The sequence below is a fragment of the Mus caroli genome, unplaced genomic scaffold, assembly GCF_978045245.1.
Source record: "Mus caroli unplaced genomic scaffold, Mus_caroli_1 scaffold_17, whole genome shotgun sequence".
NCBI lineage: Eukaryota > Metazoa > Chordata > Mammalia > Rodentia > Muridae > Mus > Mus caroli.
The window spans coordinates 18,816,253-18,841,021 of record NW_028227272.1 but is presented as its reverse complement, the minus strand read 5'-3'; the positions used below and the strand labels follow the sequence as shown (position 1 = coordinate 18,841,021).

At 44.6% G+C, this 24,769-nt stretch overlaps 1 protein-coding gene across 1 annotated transcript in view; it reads left to right on the top strand.

The window, feature by feature from the left end:
- Liph (lipase H) overlaps nucleotides 1–24,769 on the top strand; it is a 47,194-nt gene that overhangs the window by 3,466 nt on the left and 18,959 nt on the right. Inside the window, exons 2-6 of the mRNA XM_021185114.2 lie at nucleotides 7,762–8,129; nucleotides 10,071–10,179; nucleotides 15,233–15,334; nucleotides 17,402–17,491; nucleotides 23,981–24,148. Coding sequence (XP_021040773.2) covers nucleotides 7,762–8,129; nucleotides 10,071–10,179; nucleotides 15,233–15,334; nucleotides 17,402–17,491; nucleotides 23,981–24,148 — 837 coding nt within the window. The remainder of the gene's footprint in view (nucleotides 1–7,761; nucleotides 8,130–10,070; nucleotides 10,180–15,232; nucleotides 15,335–17,401; nucleotides 17,492–23,980; nucleotides 24,149–24,769) is intronic.

Sequence of the window (24,769 nt, the reverse complement as noted above, 5' to 3'; positions counted from 1 at the left end):
TGAGATTTCATTTCGAGTGTTTTCCTGAATGTAGTATGTGTACCATGTGCATGTAGTGTTCATAGAGATCAGAAGAGGGCTTCTGATCTGAGACTGGATTAATCTTTACTTGTGAGCCACCATGTGGGTGCTGGGAGTCAAACCCAAGTCCTCAGGAAGAGCGGACGGTGACTTTAACCACTGAGCCATTCACCCACTGAGCCCTCTACCCTTCCGATAAGCAATACTCCAGTACAATATTTAAAAGTGTTGCAGGTAAATGCACAGCGAAGAAAACACCAACAATTTTCTTTTAAAAAAGGGTACTTTTTTTTTCTATCACCTATACTGTGTGATGAAAACCATTTATCAGCAACCTGTTCCCTGGTGGCCCAGGCTGGCTCCACTTCCTTGTGTAGCAGTTTATGGGGGTTGGTGATGCTGTATAAACAAACTGAGTCACACAGAGCTTTATTCAGAGAGCCCTTCCCCTTCTTTTTCTTTATGGTGGAGTGTTGTTGTCAGTTGATTCAAAATACAAAAGGTGTGTGTGTGTGTGTGTGACACTTCTACCGTCTTATCCTTTGCATTATTTTATTTTTAAATTTTTTTTTACATTTTCTTTAGCATTGTGTGTGCGCACGCACATGTGCTGAATATTGAGCATATTGGATTAATTTCCTTATTGCTGTGTCAGAATGCCAGCAGAATCAACTGAAACGAGGAGGGGCTTCTTTGGCTGGAGGTGTAAGAGGATGCAGTCCATCACATGAGAAAGCAGGGTGGCTTGGGGCTCTGATAGTGATGGAGCTGATGGTGTGACTGCTACAACCTAGCAGTCAGGAAACAGAACTGGGGCTGTGTCTTAGTCAGGGTTTCTATTCCTGCATAAACATCATGACCAAGAATAAGTTGGGGAGGAAAGGGTTTATTCAGCTTACATTTCCACATTGCTGTTCATCACTGAAAGAAGTCAGGACTGGAACTCAAGCAGGTCAAGAAGCAGGAGCGGATGTAGAGGCCATGGAGGGATGTTCTTTACTGGCTTGCTTCCCCTGGCTTGCTCAGCCTGCTCTCTTATAGAACCAAGACTTCCAGCCCAGAGATGGTCCCACCCACAAGGGGCCTTTCCCCCTTGATCACTAATTGAGAAAATGCCTTACAGTTGGATCTCATGGAGGCATTTCCTCAACTGAAGCTCCTTTCTCTGTGATAACTCCAGCTGTGTCAAGTTGACACAAAACTAGCCAGTACAGGCTGGAAACATGCCCAGCCCAGAACACTTCAGGCCTGGCCCTTAGAGACACACCCTTTAGGTAGGACCCACTTCCCAAGGATTCTACAGCCTCTTAAAACAAGTGCCAACATTTGGGGACATATGCTCAAACACATGAACCTGTGGAAGACATTTCAAATTCAAATAATGACATATGTGTAGGGACTCATTTTTGGCTTCAAACTGAACCTGTCTTTGTGTAGCACTGCCTAAGATTATCATTATTATTGTCCTTTCATAAATGCAAGATTGAAAGTTAAGAGAGGTTAGCCAGTTGATTGTGCCAGCTTGGGTACCTAGGAAATAGAGCTAGTTCTCAAACCTAGAGCTGACACTCAAACCCTTACTTTTCCCAAAACTATACTGTGTTTTTACTTAAGAACTTCTCTTTATGAGCTGAAAGTCATGATGGTATAACTCTGTCAGTGCAGCAGGAGTGCATCCATGGTCAGTATGTAAGTAGACATGGCCAAGACTTTAAAAAAGTGTCTTGGTGAGTCTTGAGTTGTGGCTCAGTTAAAAGTGCTTGCCAAGCATGCAAGAAACCTGGTCTTGATCTGCAGCACTGCAGAAACTTGATGTGGTGTGTACACCTGCAACCCCAGCACATACAAAGTGGAGGCAGGAAGATCATACGGTCAAGATCACCCTCGGCTACATAGTGAGTTCAAGGCCTCCCAGAGCTACATAGCCCTGATTTTCAACTTGAATCTGTTTCTTTTAATATAAGAAAGAAGGTCATAATAAATAATTATGCCACCTTTGATTAAAATCCAGATTCTTCCTCAAAGGGTGCTGTATACAGAGTCCATTTCCTTGTAATTTTCCAGGTGTCAGTAAGAAATGTTATTTCAGGGTAAGCAGTCTAAAGAGGACAGACATAATTTCTCCTGTTTCAGTGAACTATGAGAGATGAGGTTAAACTTGAAAAACCAGTTTAATATACCTGTTGTCCTTTGAGTAACCTTGACTTCGTAAGAAATCACTTAAATAGTCCAAAAATTGTCTGCCTTTGGGAAGCATAAAATAGTTCATAACTTTAAATACACCAGCATAAGATAAAATATGGAAATCTATGTGGGAAGCCATTGCACACATTTATTTCTCACAATGTCTAGTGTTTGTATGCTCTCTAAAGTGCCAAGAATTTTGACACCAACAAAAAGCTCCAGTGCTAGGAACACATTTGATACAAGCACACAAACCTGACCTCAGTAGCTTAAGCTACTTTGTAACATGGTCCAGACCCATCAGTAGCTTAAGCTACTTTGTAACATGGTCCAGACCCATCAGTAGTTTAAGCTACTTTGTAACATGGTCAAGACCCATTGTTGTCTTTTACAGATGTTTAGTTCTGGGAACCAAAGATGGAGTCCAGTGGTAGAGTGCTTGCCTGGTATGCAAAGGGACCTGAGCTGGGCCTTTTAAAAGTCAAAACTAATATAAATGGGCTGGAGAGATGGCTCAGTGGTTAAAGAGCACTTGTTGTTCTTCCAGAGGTGTGAGATTTGGTTCCCATCACCCACATGGCAGCTCATTTTCGTTTGTAACTCCAGTTCCAGGGAATCTGACACCCTCTTTGGGCCTCTATGAGTACTAAATCTGTACATGATACCCTCATAAAATGTTTTGCAAATGGGAAAAAATTAATAAACAGTAAGTTTAGTTTTGAACTAGGCATGGTGTTACACTCCTCTAACTCCAGGACTAGGGGAGGCTGAGGCAGAAGTATCCTGAGTTTGAAGCCAGCCTGGATTGTATAATGCTACCTTGTCTCAAAAATCCAAACAAGGGAACTAATGAGATGGCTCAGTGGTTAAAAGCACTTGCTGCCAAGCCTGGTAACCAGAGGTCCACCATAGTGGGAGGAGAGAGCCAACTAATGCGCCTTCTGACCTCCACACCATGACACACGTGTACTGTGTGCCTCATTGGTGTAATTAAAAAATAATCAAGCCAAACCAACCAACCAAACGAAGAAACCACAAACCCAAGAGCTCTATTGGCAGGAGTACAGTTGATGGAGCCAGGGAAGGAGGGAAGAGTGGGCAGGAAGACCTCCCAGCATGCTTTGGGGCTGGGCCCTGAGAAAGGAAGGGTTAGAAAGACTGGGTAGAACAAACATCAGTCCCAGCACAGTTCAGGGACTATTTCAGACAGATTGATGGTGAACCCCTAAGACCAAGTGACTTGTGAGTGGACAGCCTCCATGGGATAGAGGTGTGTCTTACTCACTGTTCTATTGCTGTGAAGAGACCCCATGGCAAGGCAAGTCTTATAAAAGAAAGCGTTGAAATGGGAGCTTGCTTACAGTTCCAGAGCTTAGTTCATTATCATGGCAAGAAGCATACAGGCAGTGTTGGAGCAAGAGCTCAGAGCTTTATATCCTGATCCACAGGCAGCAGGCACAGAAAGGGGGGAGGGGGAGGTAGAGAGGAAGGGAGGGAGAGAGAGAGAGAGAGAGAGAGAGAGATTGGACCTGGCATGCATGACTTTTGAAACCTTAAAGCCCACCTCCAGTGGCACATTTCCTCCAACAAGGTCACACTTCCTAAACCTTCCCAAACAGTTCACCAGTTGGGGACTAAGCATGCAAATAGCCAGTTGGGGCCATTTTCATTCTAATTCCACAGGAAATGCTATTTCAGTGTAAATGAATTCCAAAATAATCCAGAAACGACAGGTATAATTTCTTCTGTTTCAGATAAGCTATGATAGATGGGGGTTAAAGGACAGGCAGCCTGCCAGGTGGCATGGTGGCGTCCACTGAGCTTTCTACAGATTCCCCACCCCCACCCCCTGTAGCAAGTTCTCATTATAGCCTTCAGCTCACCAGCTTCCCGCCCTCAAGGACCCAGGGGAATGTGTGGCTTCTAACCCATAGGTCTACAGTTCACAGCTCCTAAGGTTAACAGACCTAGTAGTTAGGTAAAGAAACATCTGACTTCTTGCACACTCCTGCCAATAGAGCTCTTGGGTTTGTGGTTTCTTCGTTTGGTTGGTTGGTTTGGTTTGATTATTTTTTAATTACACCAATGAGGCACACAGTACACGTGTGTCATGGTGTGGAGGTCAGAAGGCGCATTAGTTGGCTCTCCCACTATGGTGGACCTCTGGTTACCAGGCTTGGCAGCAAGTGCTTTTAACCACTGAGCCATCTCATTAGTTCCCTTGTTTGGATTTTTGAGACAAGGTAGCATTATACAATTCCTCTCTTGCACACATCGGCAGCACGTGAAAAACAACATGACTTTCCAGGCCACCCTTGTAGGTTGCACAGACTGGAACAAAAGGTAGCTTTAGCTGGGAGGTGGTGGTACACGCCTTTAATCCCAGCACTTGGGAGGCAGAGGCAGGCAGATTTCTGAGTTTGAGGCCAGCCTGGTCTACAGAGTGAGTTCCAGGACAGCCAGGTCTACACAGAGAAACCCTGTATTGAAAACAAACAAACAAAACAAAAACAAACAACAGCAAAAAAAAAAAAAAAACACCACCACCAACAACAACCCCCCTTAGTTTTACAGGTGGATAAGACCCAGAGAGCTTGGGACCCCATTCCACACCTCTGCGACTATCAGATGACAAATTAGATCATGAGCTATTGCTCTGGGATGGGTTCTCTAAGCTGACTGACACATTTTCAGGAAGAAGTAGTGAAGGGTGACATGGAAGTGTTGACCTACTACAGGACCATGCCTGACTATTCCAGCATCGATGCAGGGCCCAGAACATTGTGTGTGACTTTGGTTACTATTATTGTGATTGATGCCATGACCAAAAGTACCCAGATGTCTCTAGATAGTTAGGTTCTTAAGTTTCCATTGAGAGAAGTCAGAATAGGTGTGTCCCAAGGTCCCCTGCTTTTTGGGGACCTGTCGGAAGTTAATGTCCTTCCTGTTCTGTTCCATCCCTGTTCCCTCAACTTCTCCCAAGCATTAACATCACCCTAGGGAATGTTCCTCAGCTTGGTGTTGGGGCTGCGCTTCACTTTCTACAGAGCTGTTCTCCCTAAGTGAAGCCAAGTGTGGGATGGTGGCATACAGAGTGGCTTTCAAACATTTCTATTTAAAATAATGCAATTCCTGATTGTTAGAATTGTCACCCGTATTTGCCTTTTTTGCCTTTTCTCTCTCGGTGGCTGGAGTTGGATGCAGGGCCCTGTGCATGTGTGTTCCATCTCCGAGGAGCTCCCTAAAGCCTCTCACAGCAGCTCTTTAGCAAAGCAGGATGTAATATTGCAAAGGTCCAAATCTGACAAATTCCAAAACCAAGGGCCTCAAAACTCTTCATTTAACTCTTCCATCTTAATATACATCCACATATATTTTCCTTTTCTTTAAATTTGATTTTATATTTTTGTTGTATTCCTCAGTGTATGTGTGTTCACCATATGCATGCAGGAGCCGGTAGAGGTGAGAGAGGGTTTCAAATCTCCTGGAGCTAGTTACAGGTGGTTAATATAACACATGTGGGTGCTGGGAACTGAGCCTGTGTCCTCTGCAACAGTATGTGAGTGCTTTTAACCACTGAGCCATCTCTCTAGCCTCCACATTTTTTTAATGTGCACGAATGTTGTTGTGTGTATATATGTATGTGTACTGTGTGTGTGTTTCCTGCCTATGGAGACCATAAGAAGGTGGCAGAACGTTTAGAACTGGAGTTCCAGGCAGTTGTGAGCTGCCACTTGGGTGCCCTTAACCACTGAGCATCACTCCAGCTCTCACTTCTATCATCTTGCAACTTGAGCTTTTGTTTGTCTCCAACTCTCCTCCACTGCCCTTTGAACCGAAGCCTCAAGCAAGCATCTGCCTCCTTTTGCTCCTTATTCCTGTCTTCCCTTCCCTCCCCCTGCTCCTCCCCTACCTCTCCTCTCCCCTTCCCATTCATTTCTTCCTCGTTCTTCTTTTTTTCTACAAGGGATTGAACTCAGGGTCATACACACTAGCCATGCTTTACCACTAAGCTGTATCTCCTGCCAGCTTGCTTTCCTTGCTTTTGCTGCTGATGCGGTGGCTTCCTCTTCCTCCCCCTCCTCTTCCTCCTTTTCTTCCTCTTCTTCCTTTTTTTTTTTTTTTTTTGAGACAGGGTTTTACTATGCAGCCCAGGCTGACCTTGAACTCACAGAGATCCACCTGCCTCTGCTTCCTGAATGCTGGGGTTAAAGGCATGTGCCATCACATCCACCCAATTTTGCTTTTTGAGGTCAGATTGACAGCCCATCTCCTCCTCTGTCTATTACTGGTGGGTCTCTGCCTTGTTCTTTCCTTTTACGTTAACTTGGAAATAACTGGACAGTTTTGAAAAAGCTACAAGACTAAGAGAGCACACAGAGCAGAAGCAAACCTCCGTGCGGATTTACTCATTGCTTCCTTGGCCTTGAGCCTGTGCTCAACCAGTGCACCCACTCTGCAGCCCTAGACTGATTTATTCCTAACATTTTGGCGCACAGATTTCATCGTCAGCTGTTTATATTTTCTGAATCATTTGTTTGTCCCTTTACCTTTAAATGTTTAGTTATATTTAGTTAGATTTTCTAAGAATTGGTATTTTCCCTTTTATGACTCTCTTAGTCATTGTTCTGTTGCTGTGAAGAGACACCAGGACAGCAACTCCTATACAGGAAAGTGTTTAATTGGGGCTGGCTTACAGTTTCAGAGGTTTGTCCATTATCATCATGACACGGAGCATGAGGGCAGGCATAGCAGGCATGGTGCTAGAGAAGTTGAGAGCTACATCCTGATCTGTAGGCAGAGAGATTGGGGGAGAAGTGTGTTCGGGGGAATCAGGCCAAGTGTGGGGTTTTGAAACAACAAGAAGACCTACATTTGTGCTGTCCCTTCCTTGAGTCCTCCTTTCTTCCAAGACTTTTCTGCAGGGTGAAGGCTCGAAAGGAGAGCTTGAGGAGCCTAGAAGAAAAGGGGCTCAGCACCAGCTGATATGGTCTGTGTTTTCAGATGTTTAGGGCAGGGCGGACCATCCTCTGACCATCCTTCCAGGAGAGGGCTCTACACAAGAGACCATGGAGACTCCGTTGCCGACTCTCTGGCTGTGTTCTGTCTCTCCAAGGATACACAGCCTAAAAATTACCATTCAAGGAGAATGGGGTCTCACAGGGTAGACACACCCATACCCAGTACCCAGAATAGACCCCTGAAAGATGATTTCAGTGTGCTGTAAGTGAGGCACTCAGATTCTGAGGGAGCGGGCTAATGAGGATATACTTAAGGCTGGGAGGGTTGTAGAAGCTCCATCGAGCTAACTTCTGCTTTTGAGCTTGAAGGAGTCTGGGGAAAGATGTCCAGACAAACCAGGAATCACTACTTAGAAATACTGGATTAAGTATGACTTTTTCAGCGTACTGAGCTAGCTCCAGGCTCTGGGGAGGCACTGTGGAGAGGCGCTGTGGAGAGGCGCTGTAAAGAGGAATGTAAGAGCATCAAGGAGCGGATCACAGCACTGTCTTGCTTAGGAGGCACTGCATGATGCCGTCTAATTCTCATTTCCAGACACGGATGAAACATGCCCGTCCTTCACCAGACTGAGCTTCCACAGCGCGGTGGTTGGTACAGGACTCTCCGTGAGACTGATGCTCTACACACAGAGAGACCAGACCTGTGCACAGATCATCAACTCCACAGCTCTGGGGAGCTTAAATGTGACCAAGAAAACCACTTTTATAATCCACGGTTTCCGGCCAACAGGCTCCCCTCCGGTTTGGATAGAGGAGCTGGTACAGAGTTTGATCAGTGTACAAGAGATGAATGTAGTGGTTGTTGATTGGAATCGAGGAGCGACAACTGTGATATACCCCCATGCGTCTAGCAAGACCAGACAAGTAGCTTCTATTTTGAAGGAATTTATCGACCAGATGTTGGTAAGAAAGACTTGTCTTAGATGACCTTGGTGGCTGGTTTGGAAACTTAAAACCAAGAGGCATCACTTGGTTGGATGGGAGTGGGGAGGGGGTGGGGAGTGGCTACTTTGTAACATTTTGTAACTTTGTGCGAATCTGAATAAACCCAGGGAAGAGGGTGTGGCTCTGCAGGTTGTCCATCCCCACAGCAAAGGGATATGGGGCAATGTTCTCGTTTTAAATGTTTTAGATCTTAAGTCCACATAATCTTCTGTAGCTAATGACAAAAAGCCTTGTGAAAGGAGCATCATTTTGTTACTACCATGAGGGTGTCTTTGAGTAGGAGAGGCTTTGCTTAGAGTTGTTAACTTAGACGCCAGGACCTCCTTCAACATCTGTAGCTTGTTCAGCTAAAAGACCAAGCTATTAATGTCCAGATTATTGCCAACCACAGTGAAACGGGACAGTCAATGTTTTTAGAAAGCCTCCCAAGGCAGGACCTTAGCTTTTATTTAGAGAGTGTACTCATGAGCTGTGCCCCACACCCTTTAACATAACAAAGATGTGACTTGAGCCAGGTTGTGGTGGCACAAGTCTTTAACCACAGGGCTCAGGAGGCAGAAACAGGCAGATCTCTGAGTTCAATACCAGTCTGGTCTACAGAGCAAGTTCTAGAATAGCCAGGTCTACAACGAGAAGCTGTGTCTTAAAAAACAAACCAAAACAATATCACATGAAGTAAGAGCAATTTCAAAGAGATCCCCATGTGGTGACCACTGTAGCTGGTGGTAACATGAGTTTTTTGTGAGCTCCTCAGCAAGCAGGCTGACATTTGGTGGCTCAGAGAGAGCTGCCTGCAGCTTGTGTTCAGTGAGGTCTACCTCCCCTCACCTTTTCTTCCCTGGGACAGTGACTCCATTAGGAGTTCATCAAAGTGTTTTACCATCTCTTCCCCTATCTGGAAGCCGTAAACATATCTCTGTTTGGCGTCCAGCAGGAAGTGTCAGGCGTGGAGACACTAAAAGACACAAATTTGGGGCTAGCAGGTTGGTTTGAATCCTGCTCTGTACCCTCCCCACTGGGTCAGATGACCTCAACTCTGGGCTTCAATGTCCTTATTTGTATATTAAAGGAGTTGTATTGATATTGCAGGAGGCTGCAACTTCCCCTCTTTTTCTTCCATGATAGGATTGATCCTAAGGCTTATAACATAGGAGGCAAGTGCTCTATCACCAGGCTACCTCTCCAGCTCTCTTGCGACATTCAAATGAGACAATAGGGGCTTAGGAGTTGACTCAGTTGATAAACACTTGGTGTACAAGCAAAAAGACCTGATTTCAACCCCCAGAACCTAATGAAAAATCTGGGCACAGCAGTAAACAGTGCATTCCTGTAATCCCTGACCCAGGAAAGCAGAGACAGCAGGCTCCCTAGCGCTTGTTGGCTAGTCTAACCAAATCAGCTAACTCCAGGCTTGGTGAGAGACCCTGTCTCAAAAAATGAGGTGGAGAGGAATTGAGGGAGACATCTAACTTAAAAAGAAAGGTTTCTTTCTTCTTCTTCTTTTTTTTTATGTATATGAGTATTTTGCCTGCATGTATATGTGTGCACCACGCATGTGTTGGTGCCTACAAAAATTAGAAGGCGGCATTGGAGCCCCTGGAACTGAATTACATACAGTTGTGAGCTGCTAAGTGGTTGTAGAGAATCGAACCTGGCTCCTCTGCAAGAGTAAAAAGTGTTCCTAGCCACTGAGCTATCCCTCCAGCCTGACACCTGACTCTTTGACCTCTGACCTCTACTAATAAATGTATAGATATGCATGCATATCTACCCCCACACAAAATAGCCCAAGTGAGAGTAGATATAAAGCACTTGGGAATATTCCTCCAAAGTAAGCAAGAAATCTCGGCAAGTGTGGTCAATTTCTTGAACTCTTACAATTTATTAATGAACTTCTAGGCCAAAGGAGCTTCTCTGGACAACATTTACATGATTGGAGTAAGCCTAGGAGCTCACATAGCTGGATTTGTTGGCGAGTCGTATGAGGGGAAGCTGGGGAGAATCACAGGTAAGGTTCCTGTCGGATATCAGAGGTCTCTCCTGGGCAGGTGCTCTCCGGGAGAGCGCCACCACACAGGCAATATTGACCTTAGCCCACGTAGAACATTTTGCAAACTGTGTATGTCACAGAAAAGCTTGGTGGTGACCTTATTTTTCTTATGGTAACCCCCTACCAATATCTCATGGGGATCTATCTGTGCCCAGAGTGCAACTCACCAGGCATGACTGTAGACTCATGGACAGAAAAGGAGACGGGAAATTCATGGCTAAATATCAGCTTTCTAGCAAACATGATTGAAAAGACCAGATTTGAGGCCAAACCCTAAAGAACAAAGACTCGTTCTGGATCTCTTGTCTAGAGCTGAGGAATTTTCCACAGCTCTTCCCAGGCCTGAGGGTGGGCTCCAGCTTTCAGGAGGTTATCATTCACCTTTCCCTGGATTCGTCTTCATGCACAGGCTTTTAAGTTTAGGGAGACTGTAAGACAGAAGTGTGTAGGAGGGGAGGAAATGTAAACAACTCCGAACCCATATAGGGGGGTGGTAACCTCTCACCCCAAATCCCTTTCCCTGCACCCAACTTGCTGGCATGGCTTCCCCGGGTTTGTCTTGGATTCTTTTTTCTTACTTTTCCCCAAAGCCAAGGCTACCTTAATTATCTAATTTCTCTACCTTTCTAGGAAACCAAAGTAGTTTTAAAAGTTCAGAATGTATTATTATCACTATATATTTTAAAAGCAGTGTCTATATGAGAGAGAGAGAGAGAGAGAGAGAGAGAGAGAGAGAGAGAGAGATTGAGAGAGAGAGGGACTCTCACTTAGAAGGACAGAGGCTTGGGTTTGCCCCACCCTAGAAATCCCTTTCTGATAGAGGGGACGGTATCTTCCCCATGCTGTGTGTATACGTGGCTGCTTATACAATTGCTGGTTTCTATGCGGATTTCTGATTTCCTTGGTAGTAACTAATGTCACTGCCAATTAGAGGTCACTGATCACAGAGCTAGGAAGAAATGGACCAGATGTACCCTTAAGCCAAGAGTTTCGTTCTACCCAAATGCTACGTTCTCCCCTGTGCCCTCCTGACCACGTGTACTGCAGCGTTCCTAGACTCTAATTACTGAAATTTCCCAAACCAGGCTTTCTGCTACTCTAGCCCATGTGACCTACCCCCAGACCTGGACTCAACTTCCTGACCACAAATCAATTGTCTACCTCCGTGAATGCCCCCAGTTCTCTCCTCACCATCTCCGAGTCTCAAATTTAGTCCCAGCTGTATTGGGAGAATTCTGAGTCCCAGTGTTCTTGCTTGGTTGTGCTCACTGGGTCACGGGGTGGAATGTGATCTGTCACATTCACTATTCTTTCTTTTTTCTTCCTTCTGAACCTTCCTCTTCAAAAGCCAATGCTTATTTTGCACCTACAGCCCATCTCAGTTCACACTGGCTTCATTTCAAGTGTCCGGGGGCTACAGGGACCTAACAGTTACTGTATTGTTTGTGATTGGACACAAGTCATTGTTATTTCCTGAGACCAGGGTAGGTCAGCTCAGCACCTGTTTGACCCTTCACCCTGCTGACTCTTTGTCAGTTTCCTCTCTTCTGCTTCTCTTCTCCAGGTATAGGAGACAGGTATTGGTTTGACTTTTCATTAGCTTCCTCCCCTCCCACCCTCCCTCCCTCCCTCCCTTCCTCCCTCCATTCCTTCATATGTTTGGTGCTGGGATGAATCCAGAATCTTATGGATGCCAAGCCCAGATGCTGCCATGAGTTGCTTCCAAGATAAGGAGCCTAAATTTTCAACTAGAAGATGCAGGCAGTCTGACCATAGATAGCCCTTTGAGAAACAATACAGTAGCTGTTAGGTCCCTGTAGCCACTGGACTCTTGAAGCCAGTGCAAACTGAGATGGGCTGTTGGCGCAACATAAGCACTGGCTTTTGAAGACGAAGGTTCAGAAAGAGGAAAAAAGAAAGAGAATCAAATCTCACATTTATTAGTGAATGTATTGGCACAACAATTTTTAGATATGCTGGTTAAACAAGATGAATTGTTTGTTTGCGTTGTGTTGAAGCAGGGTTTTACTCTGTAGCCCAGGCTGACCTAGAAACTCACTAAACTCAGACTGGCGTTAAGTTTATGCCAATCCTCCTGCCTCAGACTCCTAAGTGCTGGGGTTACAAGTGTGATCTACCATACCTGGCTGGTTTTGTTTTGTTTATTTTTAATTTTTGAGTACTATTTTATCTTTTTATATTTAGATATTAAATAATTTTAATTAAAATATAAAATATTTTTATTTTTTAAATTTTTGTTCTATATATTTTGTATGTGTATATATGTGTGGGGTGTGGCACACTAAGCATATGAAAGTTAGAGGACAATTTACAGGAATCGGGTCTCTCCTTACTCCCTGTAGGTCCTGGGATTGAACGCAGGTTGTCAGGCTTGGTGTCAAGAGCCTTTACCTACTGAGCCATCAATGATCCAGTTTTGTCTTGTTTTATCTTCTTGAAACAAGATGTAGTTCTGAAGCCCAGATTAGGGTTTTTTTTGTTTTGTTTTGTGTTTTGTTTTTTGTTTTTTGAGACAGGGTTTCTCTGTGTAGCCTTGGCTGTCCTGGAACTCACTCTGTAGACCAGGCTGGCCTCGAACTCAGAAATCTGCCTGCCTCTGCCTCCAGAGTGCTGGGATTAAAGGCGTGCACCACCATGCCCGGCAAGTATATAATTTTTAAAACTAAATTGTTTTTTTTCTTTTTTGATTTCTTTGTGTAACAGCCCTGGCTGTCCCAGAACACATTTTGTAAACCAGGCTGGCCTCAAACTCACAGAGATTCACCTTACTCTGTTTCCCAAGTGCTGGGATTAAAGGTACGTGCTACTGTACCTGGCTAAAATTTAAATTTTTAATTTAATATTTTTTGTGTGTGCTGGGAACTGAACCCAGGACATCACTGCATGCAAGGCAAGCACTCTGTGATCTGAGCTATATCCCCAGCCTTGTATTCTTCAAAAAAAAAAATTTAGTTTTGTGTGTGTGTGTGTGTGCATGCGTGCCACGTATGTGCAGGTGCCTGCAGAGGCCAGAAGACAGCAGCAGATCTTCAGGTTGTGTCCTGGCAATTAAACCCAGGTCCTCTGAAAGAACAGCATCTTGCTGAGGTATCTCTCCAGCCCCATAGTCCTTGTTCTTAAATCAATTCCCATTTGTTTTAAGAACATTTTAGGCTGGGAAATGTCTCAGCAGATAAAAGCACTTGTCATGCAAGTGTGAGGACCAGAGTTTGTCACCAGTGTGACTCAGCTGTGATCCCAGCATTGGGGTGGGAGAGAGAGAGAGGATTGTTAGAGCAAGCTGACACCCAGAGTTGACCTCTGGACTCCATATGCACACACATATGTGCCCATACATTTGCTAAGATGCATATGCACATGCATGCAACACACACACACACACACACACACACACACACACACACGAGTTAGGTGACTGCTAGAAACTTTTAACTGCAAATATGGATTCAGGTTCTGAACCACACTTTTCCCTCCATTTTATACGTGCTAGTATGTGGATAGCTTCCACCGCTCTCAGTGCCCTCCCTGGTCTAAATATTTTATCTAGATCTACAGAAGGCTCTAAGCCAGAGCACCTACTATTTATATTTTCTGGCCCGAAAGTAGTTGGTGTTGTCTGATGAGAAGAGGGGGAGGTTTCTGGGTAAATTCTTTCCAAGGCTGTGGAGTTTTTTCCTACTGTGTTGGGGCCTGTTGTGTTGAGGCCACCTGTTGGTCTTGAGTGACTAGGAGTTACCTCACGCCCTCCCACACCAGTTTCAGTTGGAGAGGACAGAAGAAGAAAGCTGGGGGGTGGAGGGACAAGGAAAAGAGAGATGTTTCAAGGAATCACAAGGACTCTGGGAGAGAAGAAAATAGGAAACAGAACCACAGACGCTGCCTCTGGATTGTGCATGGAACACGGGAAGGGGAGATGTCCTCAGAAAAGCATCCAGAGGGATTAGGGAGCACATGATTCGCATGCACGAGGTCCGGGGTTTAACCTCTAGCACCTAAAACAAGAAAAAAAAATTTAAACATATGATGATGTTCATAGGTTCCTTCCAAAGAAGTTACCTTAAAGCACTCTGTACAGGGCTCTGGTAAGTGGGGACTTTGTCAGAGTTCGTGTTGTGGTTCTAGAATCTCAAGCGTGATTTGCCAGGTGTTTCACGACTGTGGAAATGAAGCCCCGTTCACCCTGACTAAAACTAAGAATCAGTTCAGGCATTATGGGATGTGCTTGATTTGCCGATGACAGTGTGATACAGTGCTTTTCCAAACCTAGTCTCTCCAGAGAATCTCACAGCTTCCTGGTGAATTGAGAGACTGAGAGACCAGAGCAGATGGAGGGCTAGACTCTGGCCAGGATGGTTGAAACCCCCCTGGGCCTCAGAGGAAGTCACCTGTAGGATGGAATCTTACTGGCCAACCTGGCTTTGTGATCTGGTTCAAACTAGTTAGTAAGTGAATGAAAGCTGAGCCAAGTGCGGCTTCTGAAGTCCCTAGAATGGGGAAGATCAGAGAAGTGATGAAAGCCATTCTTTAATCCCGACACACAGGAGACTGAGGCAGATGAAAATCCAATTAGAGGCTAGCCTGGGCTACATAGCTAATTCAGGCTGGTTTGAGTGATATGATGGAACTTAGTTAAGGGCTGGGGATGTAGCTGGGTGTAGCTTTATGTAGAAGGTAAGTTCCTGGGTTTAATTCCTAGCCCTACCTTTCTTTTCCTCTCTCTGAGGGTTTTGCCAGGGTTTTTCTAAGCCGACTCCCTGCTGCGGGGCTCTTTCCCCAACCGGGCCTCCTCCTGGAGCTGTTCTCAGGGTAACAGCCTCTGTCAGAGTAACACTGTGGGAAAAAGCTACAGGCTGTGGACAGGAGTCCTGACTGCATGATGGGATGATGCTAGCGATTACTCACTCAAGCATGCCCTGCAGCCTCCCCGGAGGGATGCAAAGAGCAGTGACTCACGGCGTGGGACCGCCAAGCTGCTCTGCTTTTCTTTTAGGTCTTGACCCTGCAGGCCCTTTATTCAACGGGAGACCTCCTGAGGAGAGATTAGACCCCAGCGACGCGCTGTTCGTGGACGTCATCCACTCCGACACTGACGGTAATACTCCTGTCTTTGCGCTTTAGTGGCCCCAAGACATTCAGTCGTTGCCCCCACCCAACCCCCACCCTGCCGCCACTGCGGATTTGCTTTGTGACACTTAGTTTCCAGGGTAGTCGTGTCTTTCTCTTATTTCCCTGGGATGTGATTCAAGGCACCCCTGGCCTCCTCCTGGCTTTTGGTGGATCTCCCAGGCTCGCCTTTCGACGTGCTGGGTTCCTATCTGTCATTTGGTACATGTGGGGTCTTGGGGTGATGTTCATGGTCGGGTGACAAGGCTGCATAGCAAGACTATGGCTGAGAAAATAAAAAGGATAAATGTCTGCTGTATCCAAATGTCTCAGGAGGAGCCAACTGGGAACTTGGGAAGGAGGGTTGCGGCAGCAGAGTGCTCATTTAACGGTGCTTCCTCTTTATGGAAAAACTAGCAAACAAATCGAGGACCCAGGACGGAGGATGTAGCTCAATGGTAGTGTTTGTGTGGCATGCCCCAGCACCAGGAAACAAAGACCAACAAGTCAGCCTGAGGTGGCTCAGCCAGGAAGGGTGCTGGCTGCCACTGAACCTGACCACCTGAGTTTGGTCACTGGAATCCATCTGATGCAAGGAGGTTGTCCTCACACCACCAAGTTCACGCTGGTACATGTGTACAAAAACACACACGGACACTACACACATATTTTTTAAAATTACCTCTGACCCTGTATCATGGGCACGCCTGTGTGACAAGTAGTGACTGTTTATCTCTGGGGAAAATGGCTTTCTGTGGACAGCTGCATCATTACCATAACATTTGAAAAATAGTTCCTTGCTTAAGATCCGCTTTAAGATGGACAGAATAAAACAATTCTGTTTTTTATTCTTGAGAAGTGAATTTTGAAGGGAAGAATACAAGCGGCGCAGTGAGGCAGATCCTCAGTTTTGTTCTTTAGTGATGCTGAGCCAAACCTGAAGTCTACCAGCCCCTGCCCGCCTCTAAGTTACTTCTACTAACTTCCCCATGGCTGTGTGGCAGACTTTATGGAAACGGAAGAGCGTGTAAGACACCCAGCTGACACACAGCATCTCAAAATAGGAAAACTATTATGATGATTGCTACAATATACTGCACATAACATATACATATATATGTAAACCTTTACTTTTATTTTTTCTAAGACTCTTGCTATGTATCCCAGCTGATTATAAGCTGTCTGTCAACCTTCTGGTCTTAGACCACAGCTGGTTCTATGGTAACCTTTTAATAGAGCATTTTCTAATCATTTGAGGGTTTATATGGCTAGAGAAAATAAAGTTTTTGCATTTCTAGGTGCCCACTTTAAAAAATATTTCCTTTTTAAATCTTACCATCCTAGATGCCACTCTGTTTGAGACAAGGTCTCACTCACTCTTTAGCCCAAGCTGGCTTCGAGCTCGTTTGTGGCAGTCATCCTGCCTAAGCCTCCTAAGTGCTGGTAGTTTAGGTGTGAGCCACCACACCTGTCTTAGGTTCAAAATTTTTATTCTTTTATTTTTATGAATATGGGTGTTTTACCTGCATGTATGTCTGTGTGTGCCTGGTGGCCTGAGACTGGAGTTACAGGTGGTTGTGAGCTACCATGTGGGTGCTGGGAACATAGCTGAGCTCTCAGCTAGAGTAGACAGTACTCTTAACCATGGAGCCATTTCTCCAGATGAGATCCAAGCATTTTAAGATTTTACCTAAGTAAAAATGAATCATTTCATAGTTCATTGTGTGAAGATTTACCCAATGCAAGAAGAGTCTCCTGGCTTTCGGAGAGCTCTGACTAAACGTAAAGAAGAAACTGGTCGCCTTGTCAGATCTGTAGTGGCCCCATGCCCAGAGCCACTTGTCTCTGGACACAGGGGGATTCAGACTGTCAACATTTTTGTGCTCAGTCAGCCCTGGTGTAGATGTGACTGTAATGTGTGACAGCTTTGGGCAAGACATTTAAATAGAGTAGGGGCCATGATAACAACCACACCCCAGCCCCTGGCTAACCCTGCAGGCAGGTGACGTCAAGATGTGCACAGTCCCAAGCTCCAAGTGAGTGTGTTCTCTTTTAGCACTAGGCTACAAGGAAGCCCTAGGACACATAGACTTCTACCCGAATGGAGGACTGGATCAACCCGGTTGCCCCAAGACAATATTTGGAGGTAGGTGTCATCTGTTATCATTTGTAAGACAGTAGTTTGGAAAGGAATATCAAAATATCTGATAGCAGGATTTGGGGGGTGGGGGTGGAGGCAGGAGGATCAGGAGTTCAATCCCAGCCAAGAGGCTCTGTCATAAAAACAAAACAAAATAAATCAAAACAACAAACAAGGAAAAAACCAACCAATAAATTACCTGTTGTCAATAGGGCACTTTAAATAAAAATCAGCTTGAAAAAATATACAATATTTTATAATATAATAGAAATGTATAATATATTATATGTTTATAGCAAATTTATATAAATTTGTATATTATATATTATATAAATTTATTTATATTTAAAATATATTATATTATAATTATATTATTGTTAGATTATATATTATTATTAATATAAATTTAATTATATTTAAAGAAATTTTGTATAAAATATATTTATATTATATATCTCTATATAATATATAATAAAATATAAATAAATAAATTTATGATATTATATTTTAAAATATATTTAAATGTTTTAAAATACATTTCAAATTAATATTTTAATATTTTAAAATAATATTTTGTAGAGCTGGAGAGATGCCTGCTTTTCCTGAGGTCTTGAGTTCAATTCCTTTTCTTACTTTTTTTTTTTCGAGACAGGGTTTTTCTCTGTGTAGCCCTGACTGTCCTGGAACTCACTCTGTAGACCAGGCTGGCCTAGAACTCAGAAATCCACCTGCCTCAAGTGCTGGGATTAAAGGCGTGGGCCACCACTGCCTGGCTTGAGTTCAATTCCTAGTAATCACATGGTGGCTCACAACCATCTATAATGAGATCTGATGCCCTCTTCTGGCGTGCAGGCATACATGCAGACAGAACATTGTATACGTAGTAGATAAATAAATAAATCTTTAAAAATTAGTATTTTATAATATAAAATAATATTTTATAACATAATAGGAATATAGATCACAAATCAAAAATAGGGAGTTGGAGGGCAACATAAAGGTGAGCCGAGAGACAGAACTCTAATCCCAGCCTCCCTAACTGCTCTAATTTATACCTCACTGCTGCTAGGAAAGGAAAATCATCTTGAAAAGCTCTAGAACAAGGTCGGTCCGTCTCAGGGCTTGAGAACAGCACAAGGACCTGAGCTCAGATGTCACCCACCTAAACAAGGTGTGCATGGCAGAGAGACAGGAGCACCTGAACTCCCTGTGGCTGCCAGCCTAGGGCCATATTCAGTGAGAGACCCTGTCTCCTCTGTGGAATAGGTGAAGAATGGTAGAGCAGGATGCCCATTGTCCTCTGACCTCCAGGAGCCTGTACACTTGAGTATGTGAACACTTCAGTGTGCACATACACTAACAGACTAACACATGCTTGTTTTTGAGGTAATGTGCTGCACTCCGCATCCTAGGCTAGCTGGCTTGTGAGTTTCTTGGCAATCCCCCTGTCTCTGACCCTCAGCCTGCTGTAGGCTGCCTCACTGCCTCAGGCTTGTGAAGCAGGCTCTTTTCTTCAGCAAACCTCCTCACCAGATCCACCCCTTGATTTGGAGATAAGTCTCTCACTACTCTGGGGCTCTCTGCTTAGGTAGGCTGGCCAGTGAATCCTGGAAATCTGCCTGGCTCTGCCTTTCAAGTGCTGGGATTATAAGTGCATGCCACCAAGCCTATTTTTAGGATGTTTTAATGGTATTTTAAATTATTATGATATTTAAATGTTTTCATTTTTAAAAATTTTTTATTGTGTGTGCATTGGTATTTTTGCCTGCATACATTTCTGTGTGAAGGTGTCAGATCCCTGGAACTGGAGTTACAAGCAGGTGTGACCTGCCCCTGTGGGTACTGGGGATTGAATCCTGGCCCTCTGGAAGAGCAGCTAGTGTTCTTAATCACTGAGCCATCTCTCTAGCCCTCAAGCCTGGCTCTTTTTAAAAGTGGGCTCTGGGATCTCTGTCAGGTCCTCTTGCTTGCAGACAAGCACTTTGTCATCTGGGTTGTCCCCTGGCCCCTTTTCTCTCTCTCCAGTGAATGGATCACCCTTCCCCACAAAGACACATGCCCCATGGGGCATCTTTTCTGCTTCCACCTCCTCGAGCTTCACACTAATCCGCATCCTCAGTCTCTGTACCCATGGTTTTGCTGGTGGGGAGGTTGAGTTCGAGAACTTTCTCTCAGCTCCGTCTTCCCCAAAGTCTCAGTGCTAGGCTCCACTAAGCCTGGCTTCTGTGAAATTCTTCCCCTCTGTATTCTGAGACTCCAGCTGAGACGCTAACCTTTCAATGGCCACTAATCCCTGAGGATTCTCTGAGTGTACCTCTCCCCAGGCTGAGCCACAAGCATCCAGCTTTCTTCTCCCTTTAATATTTAATCTGCTTTTCTGGCTTCAGATTTCACTTTGGAAATGGGAAGAATTGCTGGAACCCAGCACATCTACCCTTGTCGCCACCTACCGGGCCACATGTTTCTGAGGTCTTCAGTCTTAGCATACCTTTCTTCTCGCAGCTGCTGCCTGTTCATGCCCGCTTCAGGCCAATTCCAGAGAGGCCTCACAGGACTTAAAACCCAGGCTCAGCCCTTTTCTTAAAACAAAACAAAACAAAACAAAACAAAACAAAACAAAAAGCCAAAAACCAAAAAAACCAAAATCCCACAATAATCATCTTTATGTGTATGAGTGTGAGTGTGTGTGTGTCTGCAGGAGCAGGTGCCTGAGCAGACCAGAGGGGTCGCATCCCCTGGAGCTGCATCACAGGCAGTCCTCAGCTGGGAACTGAACCTGGGTCCTCTGGAAGAGCAAGAGGTTGTTTTTTTTTTGTTTTTTTTTTTTTTTTTTTAACTATCACTGAGCCAGCTCTTCAGTCTCTTCCTTCCACCTCGTTCCCCCCCTTCTTTTGTTTCTGTCTTAGCCAAGGACTTGGCTCTGAGGCCTCACTGCCCTGGTAACCCTGGTATTTATGGTATACCCCAGGCTGGCCTGAACTCGAGGCAATCCTTGTCAATGAATAACTAAGCTCTCACTCAGAGAGAGTAAGAGATAGGGTCTTTTTGTTTATATAATAAAATTTTATAATTTTCGAGACAGGGTTTCTCCATGTAGACCAGGCTGGCCTGAACTCAGAGATCTGTCTGCCTCTTGCCTCCTGAGTACTGGGATTAGAGCATATGTCGGCATCACCATGCAAGATAGTTTATTATGAAGTCAAACACAATGACCAAGGCTTAGGAACATAGCTATATGTTACCTCAAATCTCACACAGTCATAGTTTTATCAAGTTTACTTTAAATTTTTTATATTGTTTGTTTGATGGCTTCGTCCAGTTACACAATTAAAAATTTCCCTCTCGGGGCTGGAGAGATGGCTCAGTGGGTAAGAGCACCCGACTGCTCTTCCGAAGGTCCAGAGTTCAAATCCCAGCAACCACATGGTGGCTCACAACCATCTGTAACGAGATCTGGCGCTCTCCTCTGGAGTGTCTGAAGACAGCTACAGTGTACTTACATATAATAAATAAATAAATAAATCTTTAAAAAAAAAAATTCCCTCTCACCCCATTCCCCTTTCTCACCCCTTCCCATTCCTGCAAGAATTGTTCTCAATGATTCCTGGTATCCTAGGGATTTTCTCACTGAACATGGAGACAGCTTAGCATCATTCTTTTTGTTGTTATTTTTGTTTGTTTGTTTGTTTGGTTTTGTTTTTGGAGACAGGGTTTCTCTGTGTAGCCGTGGCTGTCCTGGAACTAGCTCTGTAGACCAGGCTGGCCTCGAACTCAGAGATCCACTGGCCTCTGCCTCCCAAGTGCTGGGATTAAAGATATGTGCCACCACTGCCTGGCCAGCTTGACACTGTTTCAGAGAGTCCTTCATCTTGTGTCCACACTTGTCTGAGTTCCTGACAACCCTTCTCTCTTTGAAACTTTTCCTGTGTCTTTTATCCTCTTGCAGCTCAGGTTGGGCTCCAACTCACTATGTAGCTGAGGGTGACCTTGAACTCCTGACCCTCCTGCCTCCACCTCCCAAGTGTTAGGATTACAGGTGTGTGCCACCATGCCCAAGCCTGGGGTCTGTTTTTCTTATCCTGTCTCCTCCTTCAGTGAGCCACACAGAGGCTGCTCTAGTCTGCTGTCTTACCCAGAAGTCCCTTTCCACCTTTGACAGTGAGTGAGCACTGCGGCCATGGTAAGAACTTCTCTTTGGTCCTTGACCTTTGGAGTTGCTGGTGTTATCAGTGCCGCCAGTGGCAGGGACAGGTTCTAGCACTCCGCAGAGCAGTGTAAATTGTGCTTTCTCACCATCTACCAGATCCTAGTAGACGCACACTCCTGGTAGCCTTCTAGAGTCTACAACAGTGAACAAAATAGGCCCAGTCCTCATTTACAAAGGAACTACAGTTATTCTAGAAAGAAGAGAAAAATATATTTTTTTAATTTAAAAAAAAATTTATTTTATTTTTTTAAAACTGCATGTATTGCTTAAAGATTTATTTATTTATTTATTTATTTATTTTATGTATATGAGTACATTGTAGCTGTCTTCAGACACACCCGAAGAGGGCATCAGATCCCATTACAGATGGTTGTGAGCCACTATGTGGTTGCTGGGAATTGAACTCAGGACCTCTGGAAGAGCAATCAGTGCTCTTAACCGCTGAGTCATCTCTCCAGCCCTTAAAATTTTATTTGTGTGTGTGTGTGTGTGTGTGTGTGTTCCTCAGAGGGGGACAGATCCCCCCGAGCTGGAGGTGCAGGCAGTTATGAGTTGCCTGCCATGGGTGTTAGGAACTAAACTCAGGTCCTTGGCAAGAACAGTTAAGTGCTGTTAGCCACTGAGACAACTCTCCAGCCCTAGAAAGTTGTTCTTGATGAGAACTAATGTTGATATTTAATGGGGAATGGTCAGTTTTTTGGGGAGCTCACAAGCTGGCCAGATGTGTTAGTATACTCCTGGGATTCTTGCACTCAAGAGGCAGAGGCAGGAGGACTATGGGGTTGGGGCTAGTTTGGATAACACATTGAGATCCTGTCTTGAACAACCGAGGATTATGTACAGGGGTGAGGGGTTATGTAACAAAATAGGTTTATCAGAGTGGATATTTAATAATGGCTCTTTACATTGACCTTTCAAATTTTGTTTCTGTTAACAATTTCCCAAATAATAAGGCAAATCCATGACCAAGGCCAGTTTTGTTTCACTATCCCTCTAAATAACAGATAAGGAAAAAAATTAATAATGACTAATTTAGATTTCTATGTATGTGTGTGGTCATGTGTGCCCAGACGTTAGAAAAATAGCTTGTAGAGCTCAATTATCTCTTTCCACCATGTGGGACCCAGTGTTGGAACTCAAGCCATCAGCCTTGATGACAAGAGTCTTCGCCTGTTCAGTCATCTTGCTAGCCCTGAGTTGTTCTTTGGATAATGATTTTGATGGAAAATCACCTTTTGGTGACCTTTTGACTAGCACTGCCCATGAATTCAGTTGTCAACCTGAGTAGCGGACACAGTAGTTACTTAGTTTGTGAAGCAACCTTACCAATTAGACCAGGGCTTTGAAGTTCTTCAGATTCACAGGTGTGTTGAGAGCAAGGAGTGGTCCCAACTCCTGAGCTTCCTCTAAGTCAGCAGTTTTTGGAAGTGATCCTGAATGTTGCTCAAACATTGGATGGTACTATACGAATCTATGTGCATGGGTGGGAGTGATTTCCCCACGAGTCCATGTGCCCATGTGTGTATGTGTAGAGGCCAGAGGATGGTTTCTTTGGTCATTTCCCCATGGTTTTTGAGGAAGAGTCTCTCATTGAACACAGAGCTCCCTGTCTAAGCTAGAATGGCTGTCCAGCAAACCCCCGGGAGCCACTTGTCTCTGCATCTCCAGGGCCAGGGTCACAGACCCATGGTGCTGGCTTTTACATGTGCAGTGATGATCCAAACCCGGGTGTTCACGCTTGTATGGAGCCATCTCTGCAGCCTTCCCTTTTAGTGATGCTGGAGATTGAATTTAGAGTCCTGTGCATACTAAGCAAGCACTGTCAGCTCTCCACACCTCCTTCTTTTTAAAGTAAACGTGTTTGTGTGAGCATTTGTGCATGAGTGTCTGTGGAGGCTAAAATAGGACATTGGATCCCCTGAAGCTAGAGTTACAGGCACTTGTGAGCTGCCAGCGTGTGTGCTGAAACTGAACTGGGGTTATGGAAGAGCAGCAAGCACCCTGAAGCATCCTCTCTAGCCCCGCACCCCCAGGTTTGCCTTTGTTCTGACAGCCACCTTTATAAGATTTACTCTGCACCGTGCACTGGCCATAGTGAATCCGTCTGTGGTTCTCAGAGGATTAAGTGGAGCTGAGTACATGGAAGCTTGCAGGGAATTCTGTGCAGTGAGTTCTGTGCAGTGCGTGGCATTCAGGAGGTGTGGTCAAACGTGGTGGCGTTTGTATAAAATGTGAAATGTGCTTTTCTGGTAAACGCTGCAACTGCTCTTGGTTCCTTTATAATCAAGGTATAAAATATTTCAAGTGTGACCACCAGATGTCCGTCTACCTGTACCTTGCATCCCTGCAAAATAACTGCTCCATCACGGCCTATCCCTGCGACTCCTATCGGGATTATAGGAACGGCAAGTGTGTCAGCTGTGGCGCTGGACAAATTGTGCCATGTCCCCGTGTAGGTAAGCCCACAAAGTTCCCATCTCTAATGGACGGTTAATTGTCTTCAGTTCCCAGAGTCATGTTTTGCTCTCTGAAAACTTGTCTCAAGTTGTTTTACTAAAGTTTTACACAGCCAGGTTTATTTAGTTATTATTTGACATAAGGTCTTGCTATTTAGCTTAGGTTGAGTTTACGTTGTAGCGCAGGCCAGCCACGACCTTGAACACAATCTCCAGAGTAGCAGGTATTCTAAGTGTGTACTACATGCTAAACATCATAACCAACTTTTCCTTAGCCAATTTGTTCTCTGAAACTACTGTAGTCATGAATTACAGAGTGTATTAGGATAGGGCGTTACAGCTCAGCAGGAATGATCGAGTCTGTGGCTAGTCTGGACCAAAGAGAGAAACCTTCTTTTTCAAAAACATTAAAATACCAGGCACACACAAGCAAGCGCATACACACACACAAACACACCAAAGCCAAAACAAACTACAGTTACCATCCACCTAGTGTTAGAACAATCTACATGGGATTCCACTTGAAGGAAGAGGAGGAAAAGAAGATGAAGAAGAGGAAGAAGAGAAAGAGGAGGAAGAGGAAGAAAAAGGAAGGAGAAGGAGAAAGAAGGAGAAAGAGAA